The 20,828-nt window shown below is 39.7% G+C and overlaps 1 protein-coding gene across 1 annotated transcript in view; it reads right to left on the bottom strand.

Moving 5' to 3' along the window:
• Positions 1–6,428: 6,428 nt before the first annotated feature.
• The window catches only part of LOC148094384 (uncharacterized), a 61,105-nt gene continuing 46,705 nt past the window's right edge, over positions 6,429–20,828 (bottom strand). Inside the window, exons 14-15 of the mRNA XM_087825650.1 lie at positions 12,981–13,031; positions 6,429–7,619 (exon numbers count right to left, since the gene is read on the bottom strand). Coding sequence (XP_087681776.1) covers positions 7,582–7,619; positions 12,981–13,031 — 89 coding nt within the window. The 3' untranslated portion in view covers positions 6,429–7,581. The remainder of the gene's footprint in view (positions 7,620–12,980; positions 13,032–20,828) is intronic.

Below are 20,828 nucleotides of genomic sequence, written 5' to 3'. Positions count from 1 at the left end.
TTAAAATATTTCACCTCCCCATATCCTAAACAGTGAGCCCCTGTACTGCATTTCACCTCCCCATAACCTCAACAATGAGCCCCTGCACTGCATTTCACCTAACCATATCCTCAATAGTGAGCACCTGCACTGCATTTCAGAATTTTATTAGAGCTGATCTAAGATGGAGCCAAAGGAGCTGAGAGTTACGTTCACCTCCTCCCTGGACCGAACTGGAATTACTACTAAGTTCCATAACTACCAACCTGAATAAGCAACTGAAGACTAGCTGAACATTACTCTTGTAACCAAGAACTACAGAAGAATCCTCAGCTAGACTGGTAGGAAGGGCAGAGATTCAAAAAGGGCTGGCCCCGCACCCACTTGTGGTGGTTGAGAATGCTGAGGGGTATCTCAGCTGCAAAGTTCCCCCCTGAGGAGCATGCGGTCTCAACCCACACCGGGGTCCCAGGCCTTGGGTACCAGAGGTGGGAAGAGGAGCCCACATAATATCTGGCTCTGAAAATCAGCAAGGATTCTGTCCTCCAGGAAGAAATGGGAGTCTGCTGGAAAGACAGGAGCCCTCTTAAAGGGCCAGCACACAAGTCTTATTCCAAACACTCACTCTGGGACTATGAGGAAAGGGTGTCTCACAGTGGAATGGAGTCATGCGAGGAGAAACTGCTTTGAATGGCTCTGGGAAGAGAGCTGAAGGTATGACCTCTGGGTCCCTTCCCTCTGCTGAGCCTTTATCCCACAATGCCCACAGATGCCATCATTCCTGGGCCAAGCACTCCCTTCGTTACAGCATCAACCTGGGGAATCTACTAGCCCCACTGTCCTGACTCCCTGATCTCTACCCTATGGAGCAACACACTACAAAGGAGTCAGCTGCCTGGGCCTATTGTGTAGACTTCATGGAGGTCTCTTGAGGTGGACTAAAGGGGTGTCAGAGACCAAGTTGTGTGACTTTGGGGTGGAGGCCATTTTTCCCTTGCAGGTCTAACTAAGGCCACCATTCCGATGAAGAGCCCTCCCTTCACACAGCCAAATCTTGGCCATCTGGGGCCTGATGAATTCTGTTGGTTTTACTCTAATGATTCCCTGAGGCTCCACCCAACCCAACCACAAAGGTCCACAGATACCCTGTGGGCGGTAGCTGGCATTAGTGTATCTTAGAACTTTTGCTCAGTAGCCTCACACCCAGTAATGAAGCTGACTTTGAATCTGTATCAGTCTGGTGAACACCACTCTCACCTACCTGATGACTCACTTACCTCATGCAACTCACATACCAACAGGAGCTTTTTCAGTGACTGACCCCAACAGAAAGCTGGTAGGCAGAGGTGGACCTCAGGGTGACTTGGGCTTTTTGCTCACCTGCCCCACAGGCTTGGTGCTGGTGGAAGGAGGCGTTGGTGTACAGCTTGGCCCCTCCTAGGCACACCCAGGCACAGCAGAGGCAGTCACAAACCCTGATTGCTTTGTAACTCCACACAGGTAGCCCAAGGGAAGTCACTGGCAGAAGCTGACTTGCACCAGAGTCCCTCCAAAGAGGGCCAAGTACCAATACACGTGGTGGGGGGCTTCAGAGCATGATCCAATTAGCTCCATGAGAGCGACGCCCAAAGATTTCTGCAAGCACCAGACCATGATGGCATGAATAACTCAACATGGCATCAGCTTTCACACTGCAACACAGTGCATACCGTGGTCAGCCAGCCTGAGGAACAACCCCATCCATGAAAAGGCCAATAACAATCAAGACTCTACAAAAGGAGGGCTCACATAACACACACAAGTGACTTTCCTGGAGCACCTAGCTCAGGTGATCAGAAAGATTGTGCCACTGAGCCTCAGAAGACACTTAATACATAAGGTTATTATACCAAGACTGGGGGGCATAGCAGATCTATCCCATACACAAAAACAAATACGGAGATGCAGCAAAAATAGGGAAACAAAGAAACATGCCCCAAATGAAAGAACAAGAAAAATCCAACAAAAAAGAACTAAATAAAATGGAGGCAAGATATACACCAGATACAGAGTTCAAGAACATGGTTACAAAGATAGTCAAGGAACATAGTGAGAACTTCAATAAAGAAATAGCAAGTGTAGCCTGGCCAGTGTGGTTCAGAGGTTGAGCATCGACCTATGGTCCAGGAGATTGTGGTTCAATTCCCTGTCAGGGCACATGTCCAGCTTGCAAGCTCAGTCCTCTGTGGGGGTCATGCAGGAGGCAGCAGATCAATGATTCTCTCATCATTGATGTTTCTCTCTCTCTCTTTCTCTCTCTGAAACAAAGACATGTTTAAAAAAAAAGAGAGAGAGAGCAAGTATAAAAAAGGACAAAAAAACCATATAAAAGAAGCAGTCACAAATGAAGAATACACTAGAAGGAATCAACAGCAGATTAGATGAAAAGGGGAATAGAATCATTGATTTAGAAGACAAGGTAGCAGGAAACACCAATTAGAACAGCAAAATAAATAAGTAAATAATTTAAAAAAAATTTTTTTAATTGAGACTAGTTTAACAGGCTTCTCGGACAACACAGAGTATAGCAATATCCACATTATAAGGTTGCCAGAAGGAGAAGAGAGAGAGCAAACAAATGAGACCCTATATGAATAAATAATGACTGAAATCTTTCCTGACCTGGTGAGGAAGAAAGACACACAAGTGCAGGATGCAAAGAGAGTTCCAAGCAAGATGAACACAAAAAGGCTCACACTAAGACACTTCAAAATGAAAATGGTGAAGTTTAAAGACAAAAAGAGCATCTTAAAAGCAGCAAGAGGAAAACAGATAGCTACCTACAAGGGAGCCCACATAAGACTGTCTGATGCTTTCTCAACAGAAACATTTCACATTGGTAGATACTGGCACAAACTATTCAAAGTAATGAAAAACAAGAACCTACAACTAAGACTACTCTACCCAGCAAGTCTATCATTTAAAATTGAAGGAGAAAAAAAGAGCTTCCCAGGTAAGCTAAAGGAGTTCATCACCAACAAACCAGTATTAGAGGAAATATTAAAGGGACTTTTATACAAAGAATATGAAAAACAGAGGGGACATAATTATAAAGAATAAAATAGGAATAAGGGTGTACCTATCAATAATCACTTTAAATGTAAATGGCTTCAATGCTCCAATCAAAAGACATGGAGTAGATGAATGGATAAGAAAACAAGATCCTGCCTGGCTGGGCTTGGCTCAGCGGTTGAGCATTGACCTAGGATCCAGGAGATCACAGTTCACTTCCTGGTCAGGGCACATGCCCAGGATGTGGGCTCGATCCCCAGCCGGGGGTGTGCAGGAGACAGCCATTCAATGACTCTCTAATCATTGATGTTTCTATCCCTCTCTCTCCCTCTCCCTTCCTCTCTGAAATCAATAAATATATATTTTAAAAAAAGAAAAAAGATCCCTACCTTTGCTGTCTACAATACACCCACCTCAGCGAAAGATACACACAGACTGAAAGTAAAGGGATAGAAACAGATATTTCTTGCAAATGCAAACAAAACGGGCCCTGGCCAAGTAGCTCAGTTGGCCGTCCTGATATGCCAAGTGTGTGGGTTCAGTCTCTCATCAGGGAACATGCAAGAAGCAACCAATGAATGCATAAATGAGTGGAACAACAAATCAATGTTTCTCTTTATCCCTCTGTCTGTCTCTCTCCTTTCCTCTCTCTCTCTCAAGTCAATAAATTTAAAAATTACTTTAAAAAATTTTCAAATGCAAACAAAAAAGCTGGGATAGCACTACTTTGATCAGACAAAATAGAATTTAAAACTAAGGCTACAACAAGAGACAAAGAAGGTCATTACATAATGATAATGGGATCAATCCAACAAGAAGAAATAACCCTTGTAAACATATATGCACCCACCATAGGAGCACCTAAATATATAAAGCAAATATTGGTAGAATCATAGTTGGGGAGTTTAATACCCCATTGACATCAACGGTGAGATCTTCCAAAAAAACAAAAAAACAAAAACAAAAACAAAAATCAAAACTGCACGGTATACATTTTTTTCAAGTGCACATAAACAGTTTCCAGGATAGACCACATGTTAGACCATAAAACAAGCCTCAATAAATTTAAAAAGATTGAAATCATTTCACACATCTTCTCCAACCACAATGGTACGAAACTAGAAATCAATTGCAAAACAAAAACAAAAACAAAACACCACACAAACACATAAAGGCTAAATAACTTGTTACTAAACAGTGAATGGGTTAACAATGAGATCAAGAAAGAAATCAAAAGATATCTTGAGACAAATGAAATGATAACAGACCACCCAAAAATCTATGGGACACAGTAAAAGCAGTCCTAAGAGGGAAATTCATAGCAATACAGGTTTACCTCAAGAAACAAGAAACCTCAAATTAACAATGCAAACTTTCACCAGAATACGTGTTTTAAATGAGCCCATCGGATTGTTTTAAAATGTGTAACGTGACCTTAATTTGATCGACTGATTGATTGTTGTTATGACAGTATTCTATCTTTAGTGAGTCAAGTTCACCAAACATAAAGTTAACAATTTTAAAGTGAAAAATGTAGTAGCATTTGCTACATTTACAATGTTGTACAATGATCACCTCTATCTAGTTTGAAAACTTTTCATCACTCCAGAAGGAAACTCCATTCCGATGAAACAATAGCTCCCCAATCCCCCTACTGCAGTTTCTGGCAACCATTTGTCTGATTTCTGTCTCCATAGATTCACTTATTGTAGAAATTGCATGTAAAAGGAATCACGCAATAAAACAGACAAATTTTCTGCTTTGGCTGGTGTGGCTCGGTTAGTTGGACCATCATCCCATGCACAGAAGGGTCATGGGTTTGATTCACAGGGCACATACCCAGGTTGCCAGTTCAATCCCAGTTGAGGCACACTCGGGAGATAGCCTCTTGATTTTTCTTTCTAACCCTTACTCTTGCTCTAAAACCAATTTAAAAAATATATATCCTTGGTTGAGGATTTAGAAATAAAAAGACTAATTTTCTGGTACAAACCTAAAGGTAGTCTACTACAAAATTTTAAGAGTAAGTGCTACCACGCAAAATTAAATTGAGGGCAGGAAAATTCATTTCACAAGAGAGCACATTACCTTGAAATCTTCATGGTGGGATATAGGAACTGAATCATTAATGCCAGGTTTGCTGGAAAGTCTTTACAGTAAAATATACAAACAAACAAACAAACAAACAAAAAGAGTGAGTTCATTTCTTTAAAAAAAGCAACAAAAAACCTTAAGCGAAAAATCAGCTATCTATGTATCAAATGAAGATTCTTGATATAATTAACATCAGGCCCCTGTTTTAGAAAAGCTTTTAGTTATCTATTTCTGCTGCCACCTCTCCCAACCTATGAACTATTTAATGAAGACACACTCTGCTTGAGATTAATTTCTTTCTACCACTTAATGGCTAACATAAATTTGTAACCTGAACTGGAACAAATCTGATGACTTAAACCAAGGTAGAAAGATACACTGTCTCTTCCCCATCATCTGTCCCTGCTTCAAAGACTAATCTACATCAGTAAAAATGGCACTCTTGATTCTTGAACATGGAAACCACTTATTAAGGAGAACCCATTCCTTCCTTTTACCCTAAAACTGTACAGGAAGTTCCCTGAAATGGTTAAAAGCTAAATGTCCAAATGTCAATGAACAAATTTATGTGTTCTTAGCCTTCCCACTCCCAGATCACCCTTCTGCAGACTCAATGACAGTCTTCAACCTTTAAATCTTCAACCTATGAAGGCACAGACTCCTGATACAAGGCTGGGCTCCAATTACCAAGAATAGGAGCTCTCTATTTCCCTGCTCCTGGAAAACAAACTAAATGGAGTCTCAGTGATTCACTCATAATATAGGCGTGTTATCAACTACCCAACCCCATTACTGATTTGACAGCTAGTCCTGCCCCTGCCCAACCCTGCGTGTACATGGGAAGCACATCAGCTAATTGGGAAAAGAGGAAGAGGTGAGAAGACACCTGCCTTAGGCCATAGATCTATGTCGTTCAGCAATCTCCAGTCCCCTAAGACTCAATGGGACCAAAAGCCCCACTCTGTAAGTCAGAGTTCAGGTAGATAATACCACAGTCCTGCTTGTGATCAAAAGAATCTTTCCAGTGGCTCAAAGTATTTTAATATCTTTCTGTAATTGTCCTAGTTCCTCCAAATAAACAAACAAAAGAGCAGCAACCTCATCAGGATTCTCCTAAGCCCCTTTTTTTAATGTGCCTTTCTAGACAACTACCAACATCCTGGGGCTTCCTTCTTATAACTTATCATTAACTTGTCATGAACCCCCATATTCTCATCTCTTTTCTAAAACTCTAATTCCTATCCCAACCCAGTGTTATTCATCTTGAAACTTGGGATTCCCGTTAATTCCACTCCTAACCTCTATCCACTGTGTTCACTAGACCCATTCCCCATATTTCTATTATTAAAACACTCACCTACAGGATGATAAAGAGGGAAGATTATAACACTTAGAAACCTGAGTTTACATTTCATTTCCACCACTTACTATGTTCCAAAGAGTCGCTTTAATCTCTTGGAGTTTCAAATTCTACATGTGAACAACCACTTGACCAGGTTATGAAACACAGGTTGAAGTGCTAGAAGGTTTTCTCATTAATTAATTGCTAAAATTCCTTAAACTCCTGAAATTCTATGTGCCTTTGATTCTGTCTATAGAAAAATGGAGAACACCACCGCTGGCAGAAGTGGGAAAAAAATAGCACAATGAAAGAAACACCAAAAATAGAGAAGAAAGTAAAAATATCAAGAAAAGTCATGGAAGAGGAAAAAAGGACTCTAGGAAAAAAAGAAAAAACTTAATACAACTAGGCAAAGGTGCTAGCCTGAGGGGAAAACCAGACTGGGAAGTCAGTAAATAAAGTAGTCAATTAGAAATATCCTCTAAATAGATGTCGAATTTAATTAACATAACATGGTCTACACATAGACATTTGTTACTTACAGATAAGGAATTCACTTAAAGAAGAAGAAGTGATATCATTATACCTAGAAACACTTGTCTGATTAGGCCTTGCGGATAAAACCTTTGGTTCTGTGGCCATAGCTAACTGTGAAGTGCCCTAAGGCCTTTAATGGGAAAAGGAGGTACTAGTTACCACTGCAATTGTCAAGTATAGCAAGACAAATGCTTGGACTAACTGGGCCTCTTAGAAAAACTAAATCAGAGTTAACACACAGTTAGATGTGACTTTCTGAGTTGATATGATTTGCATCCTTATCTCGATGCCAGTGCTGTACAGGGACTTATCAGTGTATGTTGAGGGACCACAGAATAGATTTGGGAGCCAAGTAGATTGACAGTCAAGTCATGGGTCAGTAGTTGGAGTCATTGGTCAATTAATCAACCTCCCTGAATCACAGTTGCCTAATTAATAAAAAGTAAGCTATAATAGCATAGCTACTTTGCAAAGCTATTGTGATGACTATGTAACATGTTAATTACATAATATTGGGCCTACCCCACAGTAGAACACTCTAGAAATGCATTTCTTAACTAACATAATTTTTTAAAATCCTACCTCCTTAAACAGTCTTCTTCAGAGCTCTCACCCCCTATTAAAGAAAAAGTAAAATACACTTTAAAGCAACAATAGAAAAATACAGGACTTTAATGCTTTGTTAGGAAGGATTCCTTTGGGACCACACCTGAAGACTATACTAGAGTGAATAGTAATGATATAATGGATAAGCCATTAATACGTTAGGAACATTTACTTTCCCTTTTTTAAATATATCAAATGCAAGAGAAAAGAAAAGAGTGGGCTCCATCAAAATGTGATACCTACATATGAACTGCTATTTACAATGAACATAACCCTACCCAAACCCCATCAGACTGACAGAAAACGATATCATTAGGAGAAGCAGTATCATAAACGAACAATATCAAACTTAAGTAGCATGAGTTTTCCGGACTCCTGCCATGAAGAGCAGTTAGAAGAGGGTGTGCTTAGTTTGCTATAACACAATGGCCACTTCTCCAGCTCTTCAGTGAAGACTAGCTGGTTTAGGATGAAACGCTCTATCACAAGGAAATTTGGTCACTAAGCACTACACTTGGCAGCACAGCAAAACAAAGGAAACAGGCCCTTTCTCTTCCTATACCCAATTGCGAGATAAGTAAGAAAGACTTTAATTCCAGTAGTATAAAGTATAACCCCTTGAGACTGTCTCCTTCCATTGCTAGAGTCTATCTGGACCCACCACATACAGCAGCGTGGTTCAAACAGTTAGTGCCCTGCAGCAGTGCATGAGGTCATTTTTCTCAACCCTCCCCATTAGGTGGCAAATGCCTATGGAAATCATGCTTTTTTGGCTTGTGTGGCATATGTCATCAGATCCTATGCTGATGAACAAGAACAAAACCACAAAGGACAAAGAACATCTTGGGTAACTACATTCAAGTACCTCAGGATTTTAATTTTTTAAACATTCAAAAAGATACCCACTATATGACTCCAACTATTCAACAGTCAGGAAAAGGCAAAACTATGGAGACAGTAAAAGAAGCAGTGGGTTCCAGAGCTTATGGAGCAGAGAGGGATGAAGAAGCAGAGCACAGAGGACTTTTAAGGCAGTGGAACGATTCTCTATGATACCTAATGGTCCACACATATCATCATACATTTGTCAAAACCCACTGAATGTACAACACCAAGAGTGAACCTTAATGTAAACTATGGACTTTGGTTGATGATGATGAGTCAGTGCAGGTACATCCGTTGTAATAAATGTACCCCTCTGGTGCAGGATGTCAAAACTGAGGGAGGCTGTGTGTATGGGGATGTGGGGTTTATGGGAACTCTTGTACTTCCCACTCAGTATTGCTATGAATCTAAAAATGTTTTAAAAAAATAATGCTTACTAATTGTTTTTTAAACAATATCTGCTGAACCTGCTATTAACATAGAGCAACATATTAACACTATTTTCAAGACACAGGCAGCTTCAAAATTAATATAAAGATCCAGTGAGGAAACAACATGGCAGCATAGATAACAGCTGTACACGCTGCCTCCCACAACCACATCAAAATTACAACTAAAATACAGAACCACCATCACTCAGGACCTCCTGAAACCTGGCTAAACAGAAGTCCTAAAGGAGGGAACTGAAGGAGCACCGAGTCCAGCGGGAGGGGGGGAGAGGCGGGCGGATTGGGGATGAATCACCGAGAGGTGATTACCTAGAGCCGAAGGATAAACCTGGGAGGGACATCTTGGCAGTAGAGGTTTCCTAGAGGAGCGAGGGGTCCGAGCCTCATATCAGGCCCCCCAGCCCAGGTCTTCAGGAATGGGAAGAGAACGCCCCACAACTTCGGTCTGGGAAAACCAGCGGGGACTCTGGCCTAGGGATGCGGAGGCTGCGGGAGTCCCAGGCACCTCTTCTTAAAGGGCCTGCACATGAACTCACTCAGACACGCTCCCTCTGAGCCCCAGCTCTGGGCAGCAACTTGAAAGGATGTGGCCGGGCTGCGCATAGCTCAGTGGTTGAGTGTCGATCTAGTATCCAGGTGATCAGGGTTCAATTCCCGGTCAAGGTACATGCCCCTGTTGTGGGCTGCAGCTGATCAATGACTCTCTCATCATTGATGTTTCTATCTCTCTCTCTCCCTCTCCCTTCCTCTCTCTGAAATCAATAAAGATATATTTTAAAAAAAGAAAAGAAAAAAAAAAGAAAGGATCTGGGACATTTGGGGAGGAACTAACTTCCCTGAAATCAGAGTGAGAGGTAGAGGGGCAGCTTTCTCCCAGGCAGAAGAGTTGGCAGAGGCCATTGCTCCTTTCTCAAACCCTCCCCCCACAGAGCCAGCAGGCAGGTGGCATATTTGAATCTCTACCAACTGACTCACACCTTTGGCCTCGCCCCGGTGATTCCAGGAGACCCGTCCCGCCCTACGTGCCAGTTCAACCGAGCCATTTCCAGTGGCTTTTCTATGCAAGTGGCCTCTCAAATCATTTATTTAGGACTTTCCTAAAATCTCTCAAGCAAGCAGCAGCATGCCCCACATGTCTTGTGAGTGGCCACAGCCCTGGTACTAGTGGCAGCCTGCATAACTTGGCCTCTCCTGGACACCTCCAAGCCCAGCGCAAGTAGCGGCCAACTACGGTTTGCTGTGTAGCTCATGCTGGGTGAACTTGGGCAAGGCACTGGCAGAGGCTGACTTTGCACCTCCCAGGAGGCCCCAGAGACAGTGCACCTGGTGGTCAGACTAGACCACGCTGGATTATAACCCTACTACATCCACAAGTGAAACACTCAAGGGGCACAATTGGTGCACACCAAAGCTCCACTGAAGTAAATCCTGATCCATAGGGGTGCCTCCAGCACACGAGCTCTTTAGTTGTAGTTGCAGCTGGTCCTCATAGCCAATTGGCCTGCAGGTCAATTTTTCCCAGGGACAGCAACAGCAACCAAGCCTCAACTACAACAAATCAGAGCACACAGCCCACACAGGGGAGCACCTAGAAACCCCAGATCAGGTGACTGGAGAGGCTGAGCCACTGAACCCTACAGGACACCTACTACACAAAGCCACTCTACAAATTCCAGGAGACACAGCAGCTCTACCTAATACATAGAAACAAACACTTGGAAGCAGCCAAAATGTGGAGGCAAAGAAACATGTCACAAAGAAAAGAACAAAAGAAATCTCCAGAAAAGGAACTAAATGAAATAGAACCAAGCAAGCTAACAGATACAGAGTTCAGAATTTTGTTTATAGGGATGCTCAAAGCACATTAGTAAGAGTAACAAGTGAGACCATCAATGACATAATAAAGTACAAATTTGAAATGAAGGCTACACGAACTAAAATGAAGAATAATTTACATGGAATCAACAGTAGAGTAGAGGACACTGTGAATCAAATTAGCAATTCAGAACGTGAGGAAACAAAAAGCACTGAAACAGATGAGAAAAAAGAAAAAAGAATCCAGAAATATGAAAATAGTATAAGGAGCCTCTGAGACAACTTCTAGAGGCCCAACATTCATATTATTGGGGTGCCAGAAGGGGAAGAAAGACACCAAGTAATTGCAAACCTATTTGAAAAAATAATTACAGAAAACTTCCCCTACCTGGGGAAAGAAATCGACTTACAAGTCCAGAACGCACAAAGTTTCCCAAACAAGAGGAACCCAAAGAGGCCCACAGCAAGACACATCATAATTAAAATGCCTAAGGTTAAAGACAAAAAGAGAATCTTAAAAGCTGCAAGAGAAAAGCAGTTAGTTACCTACAAAGGAGCGCCCATACAACTGTCAGTTGATTTCTCAACAGAAAATTTGCAGGCCAAAAGGGAGAGGCAAGAAATATTCAAAGTGATGAAAAATAAGGAACTGCAACCAAGATTGCTCTCTCCAGCAAAGCTACCATTTCGAATTGAAGGTCAGATAAAGAGATTCAAGGATAAGAAAAAACTAATGAAGTTCATCACCACCAGACCAGCACTACAGGAAATGTTGAAGGGTCTTCTTTAATAAAAAGCTAATGAACAAAAGAATCTGACAAACTAAATAGATCCAGAGACACTGACACATGCAACAGATGATCATATTTCAGAGAAAAGAGGGAAGGGGGATGGAGGGTGGGAAGAGATTAACCAAAGAAGCTATATGCATATATGGATAACCCATGGACACAGTCAATAATGGGGTAAAGTCCTCGGGAGGAGGTGGGAACGAGGTGGAGGGGATCAATTGGGGGGCGGGGGGATGGGACACCTGTAATACTTTCAAAAATAAAGATAAATTAAAATTAATAAATATATAAAAAAGAAATATCCAAGTATCAGAATATGGATATTATCCCCTCAATTGAATAAAGCAGATGAAAAGATAGAAACAAGCAAATGACTTGAATTGTATATGTACTAGGAAAGGTAAGAAAAACACTGATAAATATCATTGACTATCTTCTTTATAATTATAAACAGGGAATAAGTGCAATATAAATCAAAACTAAATCATACTTATAATTAAAAGACAATTTTTATTTTTATTTTAAATCAGAAATCATCATGCTGATTTTATCTAAAAATGATCTTGAAACATTATTCGAATAAAAAGAAAAGATTATAAATGCCTAATATTGCTCAAGTCATTTATATACAAATACCTGTGAAATATTCACCAAGAGTAACAAAAGTGGCTGGCATTGCTATTAAATATGCATGATGCAACGGAAACCAGCACAATGTTATATAATCATATTACTTGCTTTCAAAATAAAATTTTAAGTCAATCCCAAAAATTCAGTCAGGACAATAACTGCTGGGCAGAAAAATATTACACAGCAAGCCTAAACCAGCTATCCACAGAAAGTCTGACTCAAATGGCTAACCCTGGGTTGGTGCCAGATAAGCTGAATCAGGAGAGGGTATACACAATTTCTTAACAGGTAAGGAGGGATTCACTGTGACTAAAAACTTTGAACAACCAATGGGATTCATTCTGAACACTTGTTTTCCTTCTGGCCATCTAGAATTTTGGCACACACTATGGGGAAGATGCTGATGTGACTAGGGTGCCATAAAACCCTTGGCATTGAGTTTAACAAGACTCTGGAATTGGTAGGTGACATTTCACAAGTGTTGTCAGAATTTAACACTGGAATACTTAAGTATAGCCTGGGAACTCCACAGGGAGAGAGTTCTTGCAAGCTTGTGCCTGGTGTCCTCCACACTTTGTCACACAAAACATTTCTCCTTGTTGATTGAACTAAGACCCTTCCACTCTACTAAATCACAGGTAGGAGTAAAACTACATGTTGAGTCCTATGAATCTTTTCAGTGCATAAGCCCACCTAGGTGTGAGTTAAGGAACACCTAACAGAATGGCATTATGTGGCATTTTTATGACGCAGGATGGTATGTTCCACATGATTAGAGGAAGACGGTGATTTCCAACATACCTCTCCGGGAGTCTGTTTTTCTTAATACTTCTTTTGAAGATCCCTGTAGGACTATTTGAAGGAAGGCATGAAAGAGATAAATTAAACAATAATGTCAAAAACAATGTGAAAAAAACAAATATCCTATTTACTCATAATGGAAAAAACAAAATCCAAATAATTAACAACATATTCTACAGAATGGAAGATGCTATAAATGAATTGAAACATTACACTGGAAATTCTCTCTAAGGACACTTTAATTCCCTTTTAAAACAGTTCTGAATGAATCAAGCAACTAGAATAACGAAAGAAAAACAATAATTCTCAAAGATAGAACAACAGTGTTCTAGTGATTACAGAGAACTATTTCATTGTTTCTAAACTTTTCCTTAATATCTTATGACACTAAAAACATGGCTCTCCTATGAAAGGCAGTGGTTGTAAAAACAAGGTAAAAAGTCAAAGAAACTGTTTCCAAACTGTAGGGTGAGTTATCCATGGATATCACAACTGTCTCAACATTGATGGGATAAAACTAGTAATTCCTGTTGAGCTGTTCCTCTTCCCTGTTCACCTAATAAAGTCCCATTCTGCACCACCAGTTCACACACCAGTGTGCACACTGGGGACCTATGAATGAACCATCTTAGATTTCTCTCTCCATGATAATATTTACATTTAATTATCATGAAATCATATGAACTAGACTTGTTTCCTTTCTCTTCTTTATTTTGCTACAGTCAATAGCCTCAGTCTAACAGGGGTCTTAATTATGACTTCCACACTGGGCAAAATAACAGCAAATATTATTTTCCTTTGTAAATGAAGATTCTTTAAGAACAACAAAACCAATCTCATTGGGGTCCTTGCTCACTGGCTAAGTGGAGTCATTTTTATCCTTAACCACTGGTTTGTGATTCCAGGAAAGTATTGTTCAGTTCCTAGTTTTAGTGACATTTTGCTGAGACAAATCAATATGAAATGACAACTATTTATATGGTTAGTGTAATTCATTTGCTATAAACACTAAACAAAAACACCTTTCTTAACAAGTGAAGTTTCTCATACTGTGATTACAGAGAAAACATACAACCTCTTAATTTAAAATCCTTTTACTTTCTTACATAAAGACATAATATGGGATATAAGAAGTCGTGACTAAATAAATGAACTTCGTCTCGAACAATATTGCTCCAGATTTTAAATCGCCAACAATTAACTGTTTAAATAATAACAAATACTAGTCTATTGAGGAAGAAATTAAGAAACACTATACGAGCCCATCCAGCATGATCCAGGAGTGTGTACAACCAATGGGATTCATTCTGAACACTTGTTTGCCATCTGGCCATCTAGAATTTGGGCACACATTATGGGGAAGATGTCGATGTGACTAGGGTGCCATAAAACACTTGGCACTGACTCTAAAGGGACTCTGCGGTTTGGTAGATGGCATTTCACATGTCTTGTCAGAATTTGACAGTGGAATACTTGAGCACATCCTGGGAACTCCACAGGAAGAGAGACTTACAAGCGGGTACCTGGTGTCCTCCACACTTTGTCACACACACATTTTCTCTCTCCTGATTGTCGTATGATCCTCCCAGTCTAGGAAATCATAGGTAAGAGTAAAACTACATGTTGAGTCCTATGAATTTTCTAGTGAGTAAGCCCACCTAGGTGTGGGTTCAGGAACCCCTGTCAGAATGGCATTATGTGACAGTTTCATGATGTGGGATGGTATGTTCCATATGATTAGAGGCAGAGGGTGATTTCAAGCATACGTCTCTTGGAACTGGGTCTTTTTACTGCTTCTTCTGTAGATTGCAGTAGATCTATTTGAATAAAGGGAAAAAAAGATACCCATGGACACCCCAACAACCTCAACATGTATGGAAAAAAACTAGTCTTTCTTGTTGAGCTATTGCTCTTCCCTGTTCATCTAATAAAGTCCCATTCTCCACCTCCACTTCACATGCCAGTGTGCACGCTGGAGACCTATTAGTGAACCACCTTAGATTTCTCTCTCCATGGTAACACTTACATTTAATTATCATGAAATCATATGAACTAGACCTCTTTCCTTTCTCTTCTTTATTTTGCTACAGTCAATGGCCTTAGTCTAACAGGGGCTCTTACCGATGGTTTTCACAAAGCAGAAAATAACAGCAAATATCATTTTCCTTCGGAAATGAAGATTCTTTAACAACAACAAAATGAATGTCATTGGGATCCTTGCCCACTGGCTAAGTGGAGTCGTTTTTATCCTTAAGCATTGGTTTCTGATTCCAGGATAGTATTTTTCAGTACCTAGTTTTCGCGACTTTTTGCTCAGACAAATCAATATGCAATAACAAGTATTTATATACTTAGTGTAATCCATTTGGTATAAAAACTAAACAAAAGATCCTGTCTTAACATGTTAAGTATCTCAGACTGTGATTATAGAGGACACATGCAACCTCTAAACTTATAATCCTTTTACTTTATTACATAAAGATATCATATGGGATATTTGAAGTGGTGAGTAAATAAATGAACTTCTTCTCCAACAATATTGCTCAAGTTTTAAAATCTCTTACAATTAACTGTTTAAATAATAATAAATACTAGTCTCTTAAGGAAGAAATTAAGAAACACAATAGGAGCCCATCCAGCGTGATCTAGGAGTGTGTATAACCAATGGGATTCATTCTGAACACTTGCTTGCCATCTGGCCATCTAGAATTTTGGCACACACTATGGGGAAGATGCAGAGGTGACTAGGGTGCCATAAAACCCTTGGCACTGGGTCTAAAAGGACTCTGGGGTTTCATAGATGACATTTCACATGTCTTGTCAAAATTTGACAGTGGAATACTTGACCACATCCTGGGAACTCCACAGGGAGAGAGCTCTTGCAAGTGGTTACCTGGTGTCCTCCACACTTTGTCACACACACATTTTCTCTTTCCTGATTATTTTATGACCTTTCCACTCTAGGAAATCATAGGTAAGAGTAAAACTACATGTTGAGTCCTATGAATTTTCTAGTGAGTTAGCCCACCTAGGTGTGGGTTCAGGAACCCGTCAGAATGGCATATGTGACAATTTTATGCTGCGGGATGGTATGTTCCACATGATTAGAGGCAGAGGGTGATTTCAAGCATACCTCTCTTGGAACTGGGTCTTCTTATTGGTTCCTTTTTGGATTGCAGTAGATCTATTTGATTAAAGGAAGAAAAAGATAAATGAAACGATGATGTCAGAAAACAATGTGTAACAAAAAAACAAGGTAATTTCCTCCAAATAGGAAAAGCAGAATCCTAATTATAGAGAGCCTGATCTCCTATATGCAAGTGCCTATAAATGAAATGAAATATCATACTGGCAATTTTCTCTAAGGATACTTAATTCCTTTTTACAATAGTTCTGAATGAATCAAGAAACTAGGGTAGCAAAAGCAAAACAATAATTCTCAAAGCTAGTACAACAGTTTTTTAGTGATTACAGAGTTCTATTTCTTTCTTTCTAAACTTTTCCTTAATATTTTATAATACTAAAAACATGGCACCCCTATGAAAAGGAGTTAATGAAAAAACAGGGTAAAAAGTCATAGAAATGGTATCCAAAATGTTGGGTGCGTTACCCATGGATATAGCAAGAAACAACATGTATGGGAAAAAAGTGGTCTTTCCTGTTGAGCTGTTGCTCTTCCCTGTTCATCTAATAAACTCCCAATTTCCACCTCCAGTTCACATGCAAGTGTGCACATTGGAGACCTATGAATGAAACCTCTTATATTTCTCTCTCCATGATAATATTTACATTTAATTATCATGAAATCATATGAACTAGACCTCTTTCCTTTCTCTTCTTTATTTTGCTACAGTCAACGGCTTCAGTCTAACAAGGGCTCTTAACGAAGGCTTTCACCATTGGGAAAATACAAGCAAATATTATTTTCCTTCGTAAATGAAGATTCTTTAAGAAGAACAAAACCAATCTCATTGGGATCCTTGCCCACTGGCTAAGTGGAGTCGTTTTTATCCTTAAGCATTGGTTTCTGATTCCAGGAAAGTATAGTTCAGTTCCTAGATTTAGTGGCTTTTGACTGAGACAAATCAATATGCCATCACAAGTATTCATGTACTTAGTGTAATCCATTTGCTTTAAAAACTAAAAGAAGATTCTTTCTTAAAAAGTTAAGTTTGTCATAATGTGATTATACAGGAAACATACAACCTCTTAACTTAAATTCCTTTTATTTTGTTAAATAAAGATATCATATGGGATATTTGAAGTGGTGACTAAATAAATGAACTTCTCCAACAATATTGGTCAAGTTTCTAAATCTCTTATAATTAACTGTTTAAATAATAATAAATACTCGTCTATTAAGGAAGAACTTAAGAAACACTATAAGAGCAAGTCCAGCTTGATCCAGGAGTTTGTACAAACAATGAGACTCATTCTGAACAATTCCTTTTCATCTGGACATCTAGAATTTTGGCACACACTGTGGGAAAGATGCCGATGTGACTAGGGTGCCATACAACCCTTGGCACTGAGGAAAGGGACTCTTGGACTGGTAGATGGCATTTCTCATGTCTTGTCAGAATTTGACAGTGGAATACTTGAGCACATCCTGGGAACTCCACAGGGAGAGAGGTCTTGCAAGATTGTGCCTGGTGTCCTCCACACTTTGTCACACACACCTTTTCTCCTTGCTGATTGTGTTATGATACTTACACTCTAGTAAATCACAGGTAGGAGTAAAATTCTATGTTGAGTCCTATGAATTTTTCTAGTGAATAAGCCCACCTAGGTGTGGGTTCAGCAACCCCTAACAAAATGGCATTATTTGGCCTTTTTATGATTCAGAATGCTATGTTCCACATGACTGGAGGCAGAGGGTGATTTCAAGCATACCTCTCTTGGAATCGGTTCTTCTTGATGTTTCTTCTGAAGATTCCTGGAGAGCTGTTTGAACAAAGGTATGAAAAGGTAAATGAAATGGCGACAGAATACAATGTGAAAGAAAAAAACGAGGCAAATTACTCAAAATAGAAAATGCAGAATCCTAATGACAGACAATATGCTCTACTATATGAAAGTGCATATAAAGGAAATGAAACATCACACTGGCAATTTTCTCCAACTAAGCAGGATTTCATTCCTCTGTACAATAGATATGAATCAATCAAGTCACTGAGATAGTGCTAGAAAAACAATTATCAAAGATAGTACAATAGGGTTCTATCGATTACAGACATCTATTGGTTTGTTTCTAACATCTTTCTTAATATCTCATGACACTAAAAATATGTCTCTCCTGTGAAAGGTAGTTGTTGACAGGACAAGGTAAAAGTCAAAGAAACTGTATCCAAAATATAGGGTGAGTTACCCATGGATATTCCAACAAATTCAACATGTATGGGGGAAAACTGGTCTTTCCTGTTGAACTGTTGCTCTTCCCTGTTCAACTGATAAGAGTTTTATTCTCCATGTCAAATTCACATGCCAGTGCACAAGGTGAAGAAATGTGAATTAACCAGCTTAGATTCCTCTCCCTCTACTAACTTTTTACCCTTAATGGTCATGAAATCCTGTGAACTAGACATCTTTTCCTTCTCTGCTTTATTTTGCTACTGTCAACTGCCCAAGTCAAACAATTGGCTTTCACAGGGGCAAAAATTATACAATTATTATTCCTTCATAAATTAAAATTTTTAAGCATAACAAACGAGAAAGACATACGCTTAGAAAAACACAATCATCTTCAATGGAATAAATTGACCCTCCTGACTTGATTTCAGCATGTATGGGATTTCAGCATGCATGTATGAGAGCTTCATCATGCCCTGAGGGTAGTCCAAGGAGGCAAAGCTTCCTTTGTCTTTATGTGGTTTCCTTCAAACTGTCCTGTACATGAGCACTTTGCAAACTAGGGACTATGGGCAATAATACAACCTGTCATCTGGTTTTGTACATAAAGTCTCACTGGAACACAGTCCTGCCTTTTCCTTGACATATTGTCTGTGATTGCTCTCACACTACAATGGCAGACTTGAGGAGATATGACAGGCGACATGACCTAAAATCAGCACCTTTACAGAAAAAGCATCCTGACCACCTCTTCATATCAAAACCAGAGTGCCCCCAACAAGTGTAATCGTATGACACATCTGCTCAGTGCCCTCCAATGAATCCCTGTAGTAAATATGGCTGACCTTCTACCTTAGTCGTCCTTCTTGCTTGAGATCCCCAGCTGTATTTGGACATTTACTGTCTTGATACACAAAGAGAAATGATTATACTAAGCTAATCACAGTACCTAGTTTACCACTAAGTGTTTTAGGAGTGAGCATGTGATGTACCCCAAGCCTATAAAATGTTAGCTGAAGTCAACTGCAAGCCCCTCAGTTTTCCTCATATTTAAAAGAAACATATAGCTCAGCATCACCAATCAGGGAAATGCAAATGAAAGCCATAATGCAGGACCACCTCAGACTCTCAGAATAGCTGCCCTCAGATATAAATAAATAAATAAATAAATAAATAAATAAATAAATAAATAAATACATACATACATACATACATAAATAAATACATAAATAAATACATAAATAAATAGTGTTGGCCATGATGTGGAGAAAAGAGAAAGCCTCCCACTCCAGTCGTGGGACTGTAAATTGGTACACGCAGTATGAAAAACAGCATGAAGATGCCTCAGAAAATTAGAAATAAAACTGCCATTCCACTTCTGGGCATTTCTTCAACAAAAGCAGGAACACAGATTTGAAAAGATATCTGCACCCCTATATGCACTGCAACATTATTTACAATAGCTAAGATATGAAAGTAATGTAGGTGCCGTTCGATAGGTAAAAAGAAGATTTAACAATATATGGCATAAATGAAATATCACTCAGACATGAAAAAAAGGAAATCTTGCCATTTACCACAACATGAAAGGACCAAGAAACTGTTATGCTAAGTGAAATAAGACAATGACAAATATAGTATGTCTCACTTACATGTGGAATCTAAAACGAACAAAACAAACCAAACAGAAAAACAACCCATAGCCACAGGGAATAAACTCATGGTTGCCAAAGGCTAATGAGTTGAGGAGATGTATGAAAAAAAAGAAGATGAATAAGAAGTGAACCTTGCAGTTATATCATATGTGAGCACCCCGGATGCAGTGTATAGCACAGGACGTGCGTCAGTACCATAGTAACTTTGCACGGACATAGAGGGTGACTAGACTTAGCGTGGTCATCACATCCTAAAGTATATAAATGTGAAACCATCATGCTGTACACCTGAAAGTTATATATTGTGTGCCAACTATACTTTTAACAGGAAATTTCAAAGGAAAGGAGAAACGCATAAGGAAAAGCAGGCCTTCAAGCCTTTACACACTGTCATGTGAGAATATGATGCCTCGGAGCCCTCGCTAAGCAGCTGGCCAGGAAAGGACACATTAACGCTGACAACCATGCACCTGGAAAGGGACAACTGGGATCCTGATGACATCACGAAAAACCAAAACAACCCTGGTTCCTATTGCTTTGGCCACAGTTAATTAGGCCACCGATCCTCTGAAGCTAAGACCATTCTATGTGACTGACAGCCCAAGGCTTATAGGGTAAGATCTCTTCCTTTCTGGTGTAGGAGACTTTCATAAGCTTGCCTTCGCTAGGTATTCACCTCATGCCCAGCCATTCCCATAGAACACCTTGTGCATCATCAGTACTGAACTGGGCATTAATGCTGCAAAGTTCTATTGTACATCTGAGCCCTTGCACTGCTGTTCCCACTGCCAAACGGAAAGTTCCTCCAGCTAAACATCCCTCTTCTGTCACTTTTCCTGGCAAA

Source organism: Miniopterus natalensis, chromosome 1 (genome assembly GCF_054644295.1).
Source record: "Miniopterus natalensis isolate mMinNat1 chromosome 1, mMinNat1.hap1, whole genome shotgun sequence".
Taxonomy (NCBI): domain Eukaryota; kingdom Metazoa; phylum Chordata; class Mammalia; order Chiroptera; family Miniopteridae; genus Miniopterus; species Miniopterus natalensis.
The sequence above is the reverse complement of the archived record's forward strand: the minus strand, read 5'-3'. Positions and strand labels throughout refer to the sequence as shown.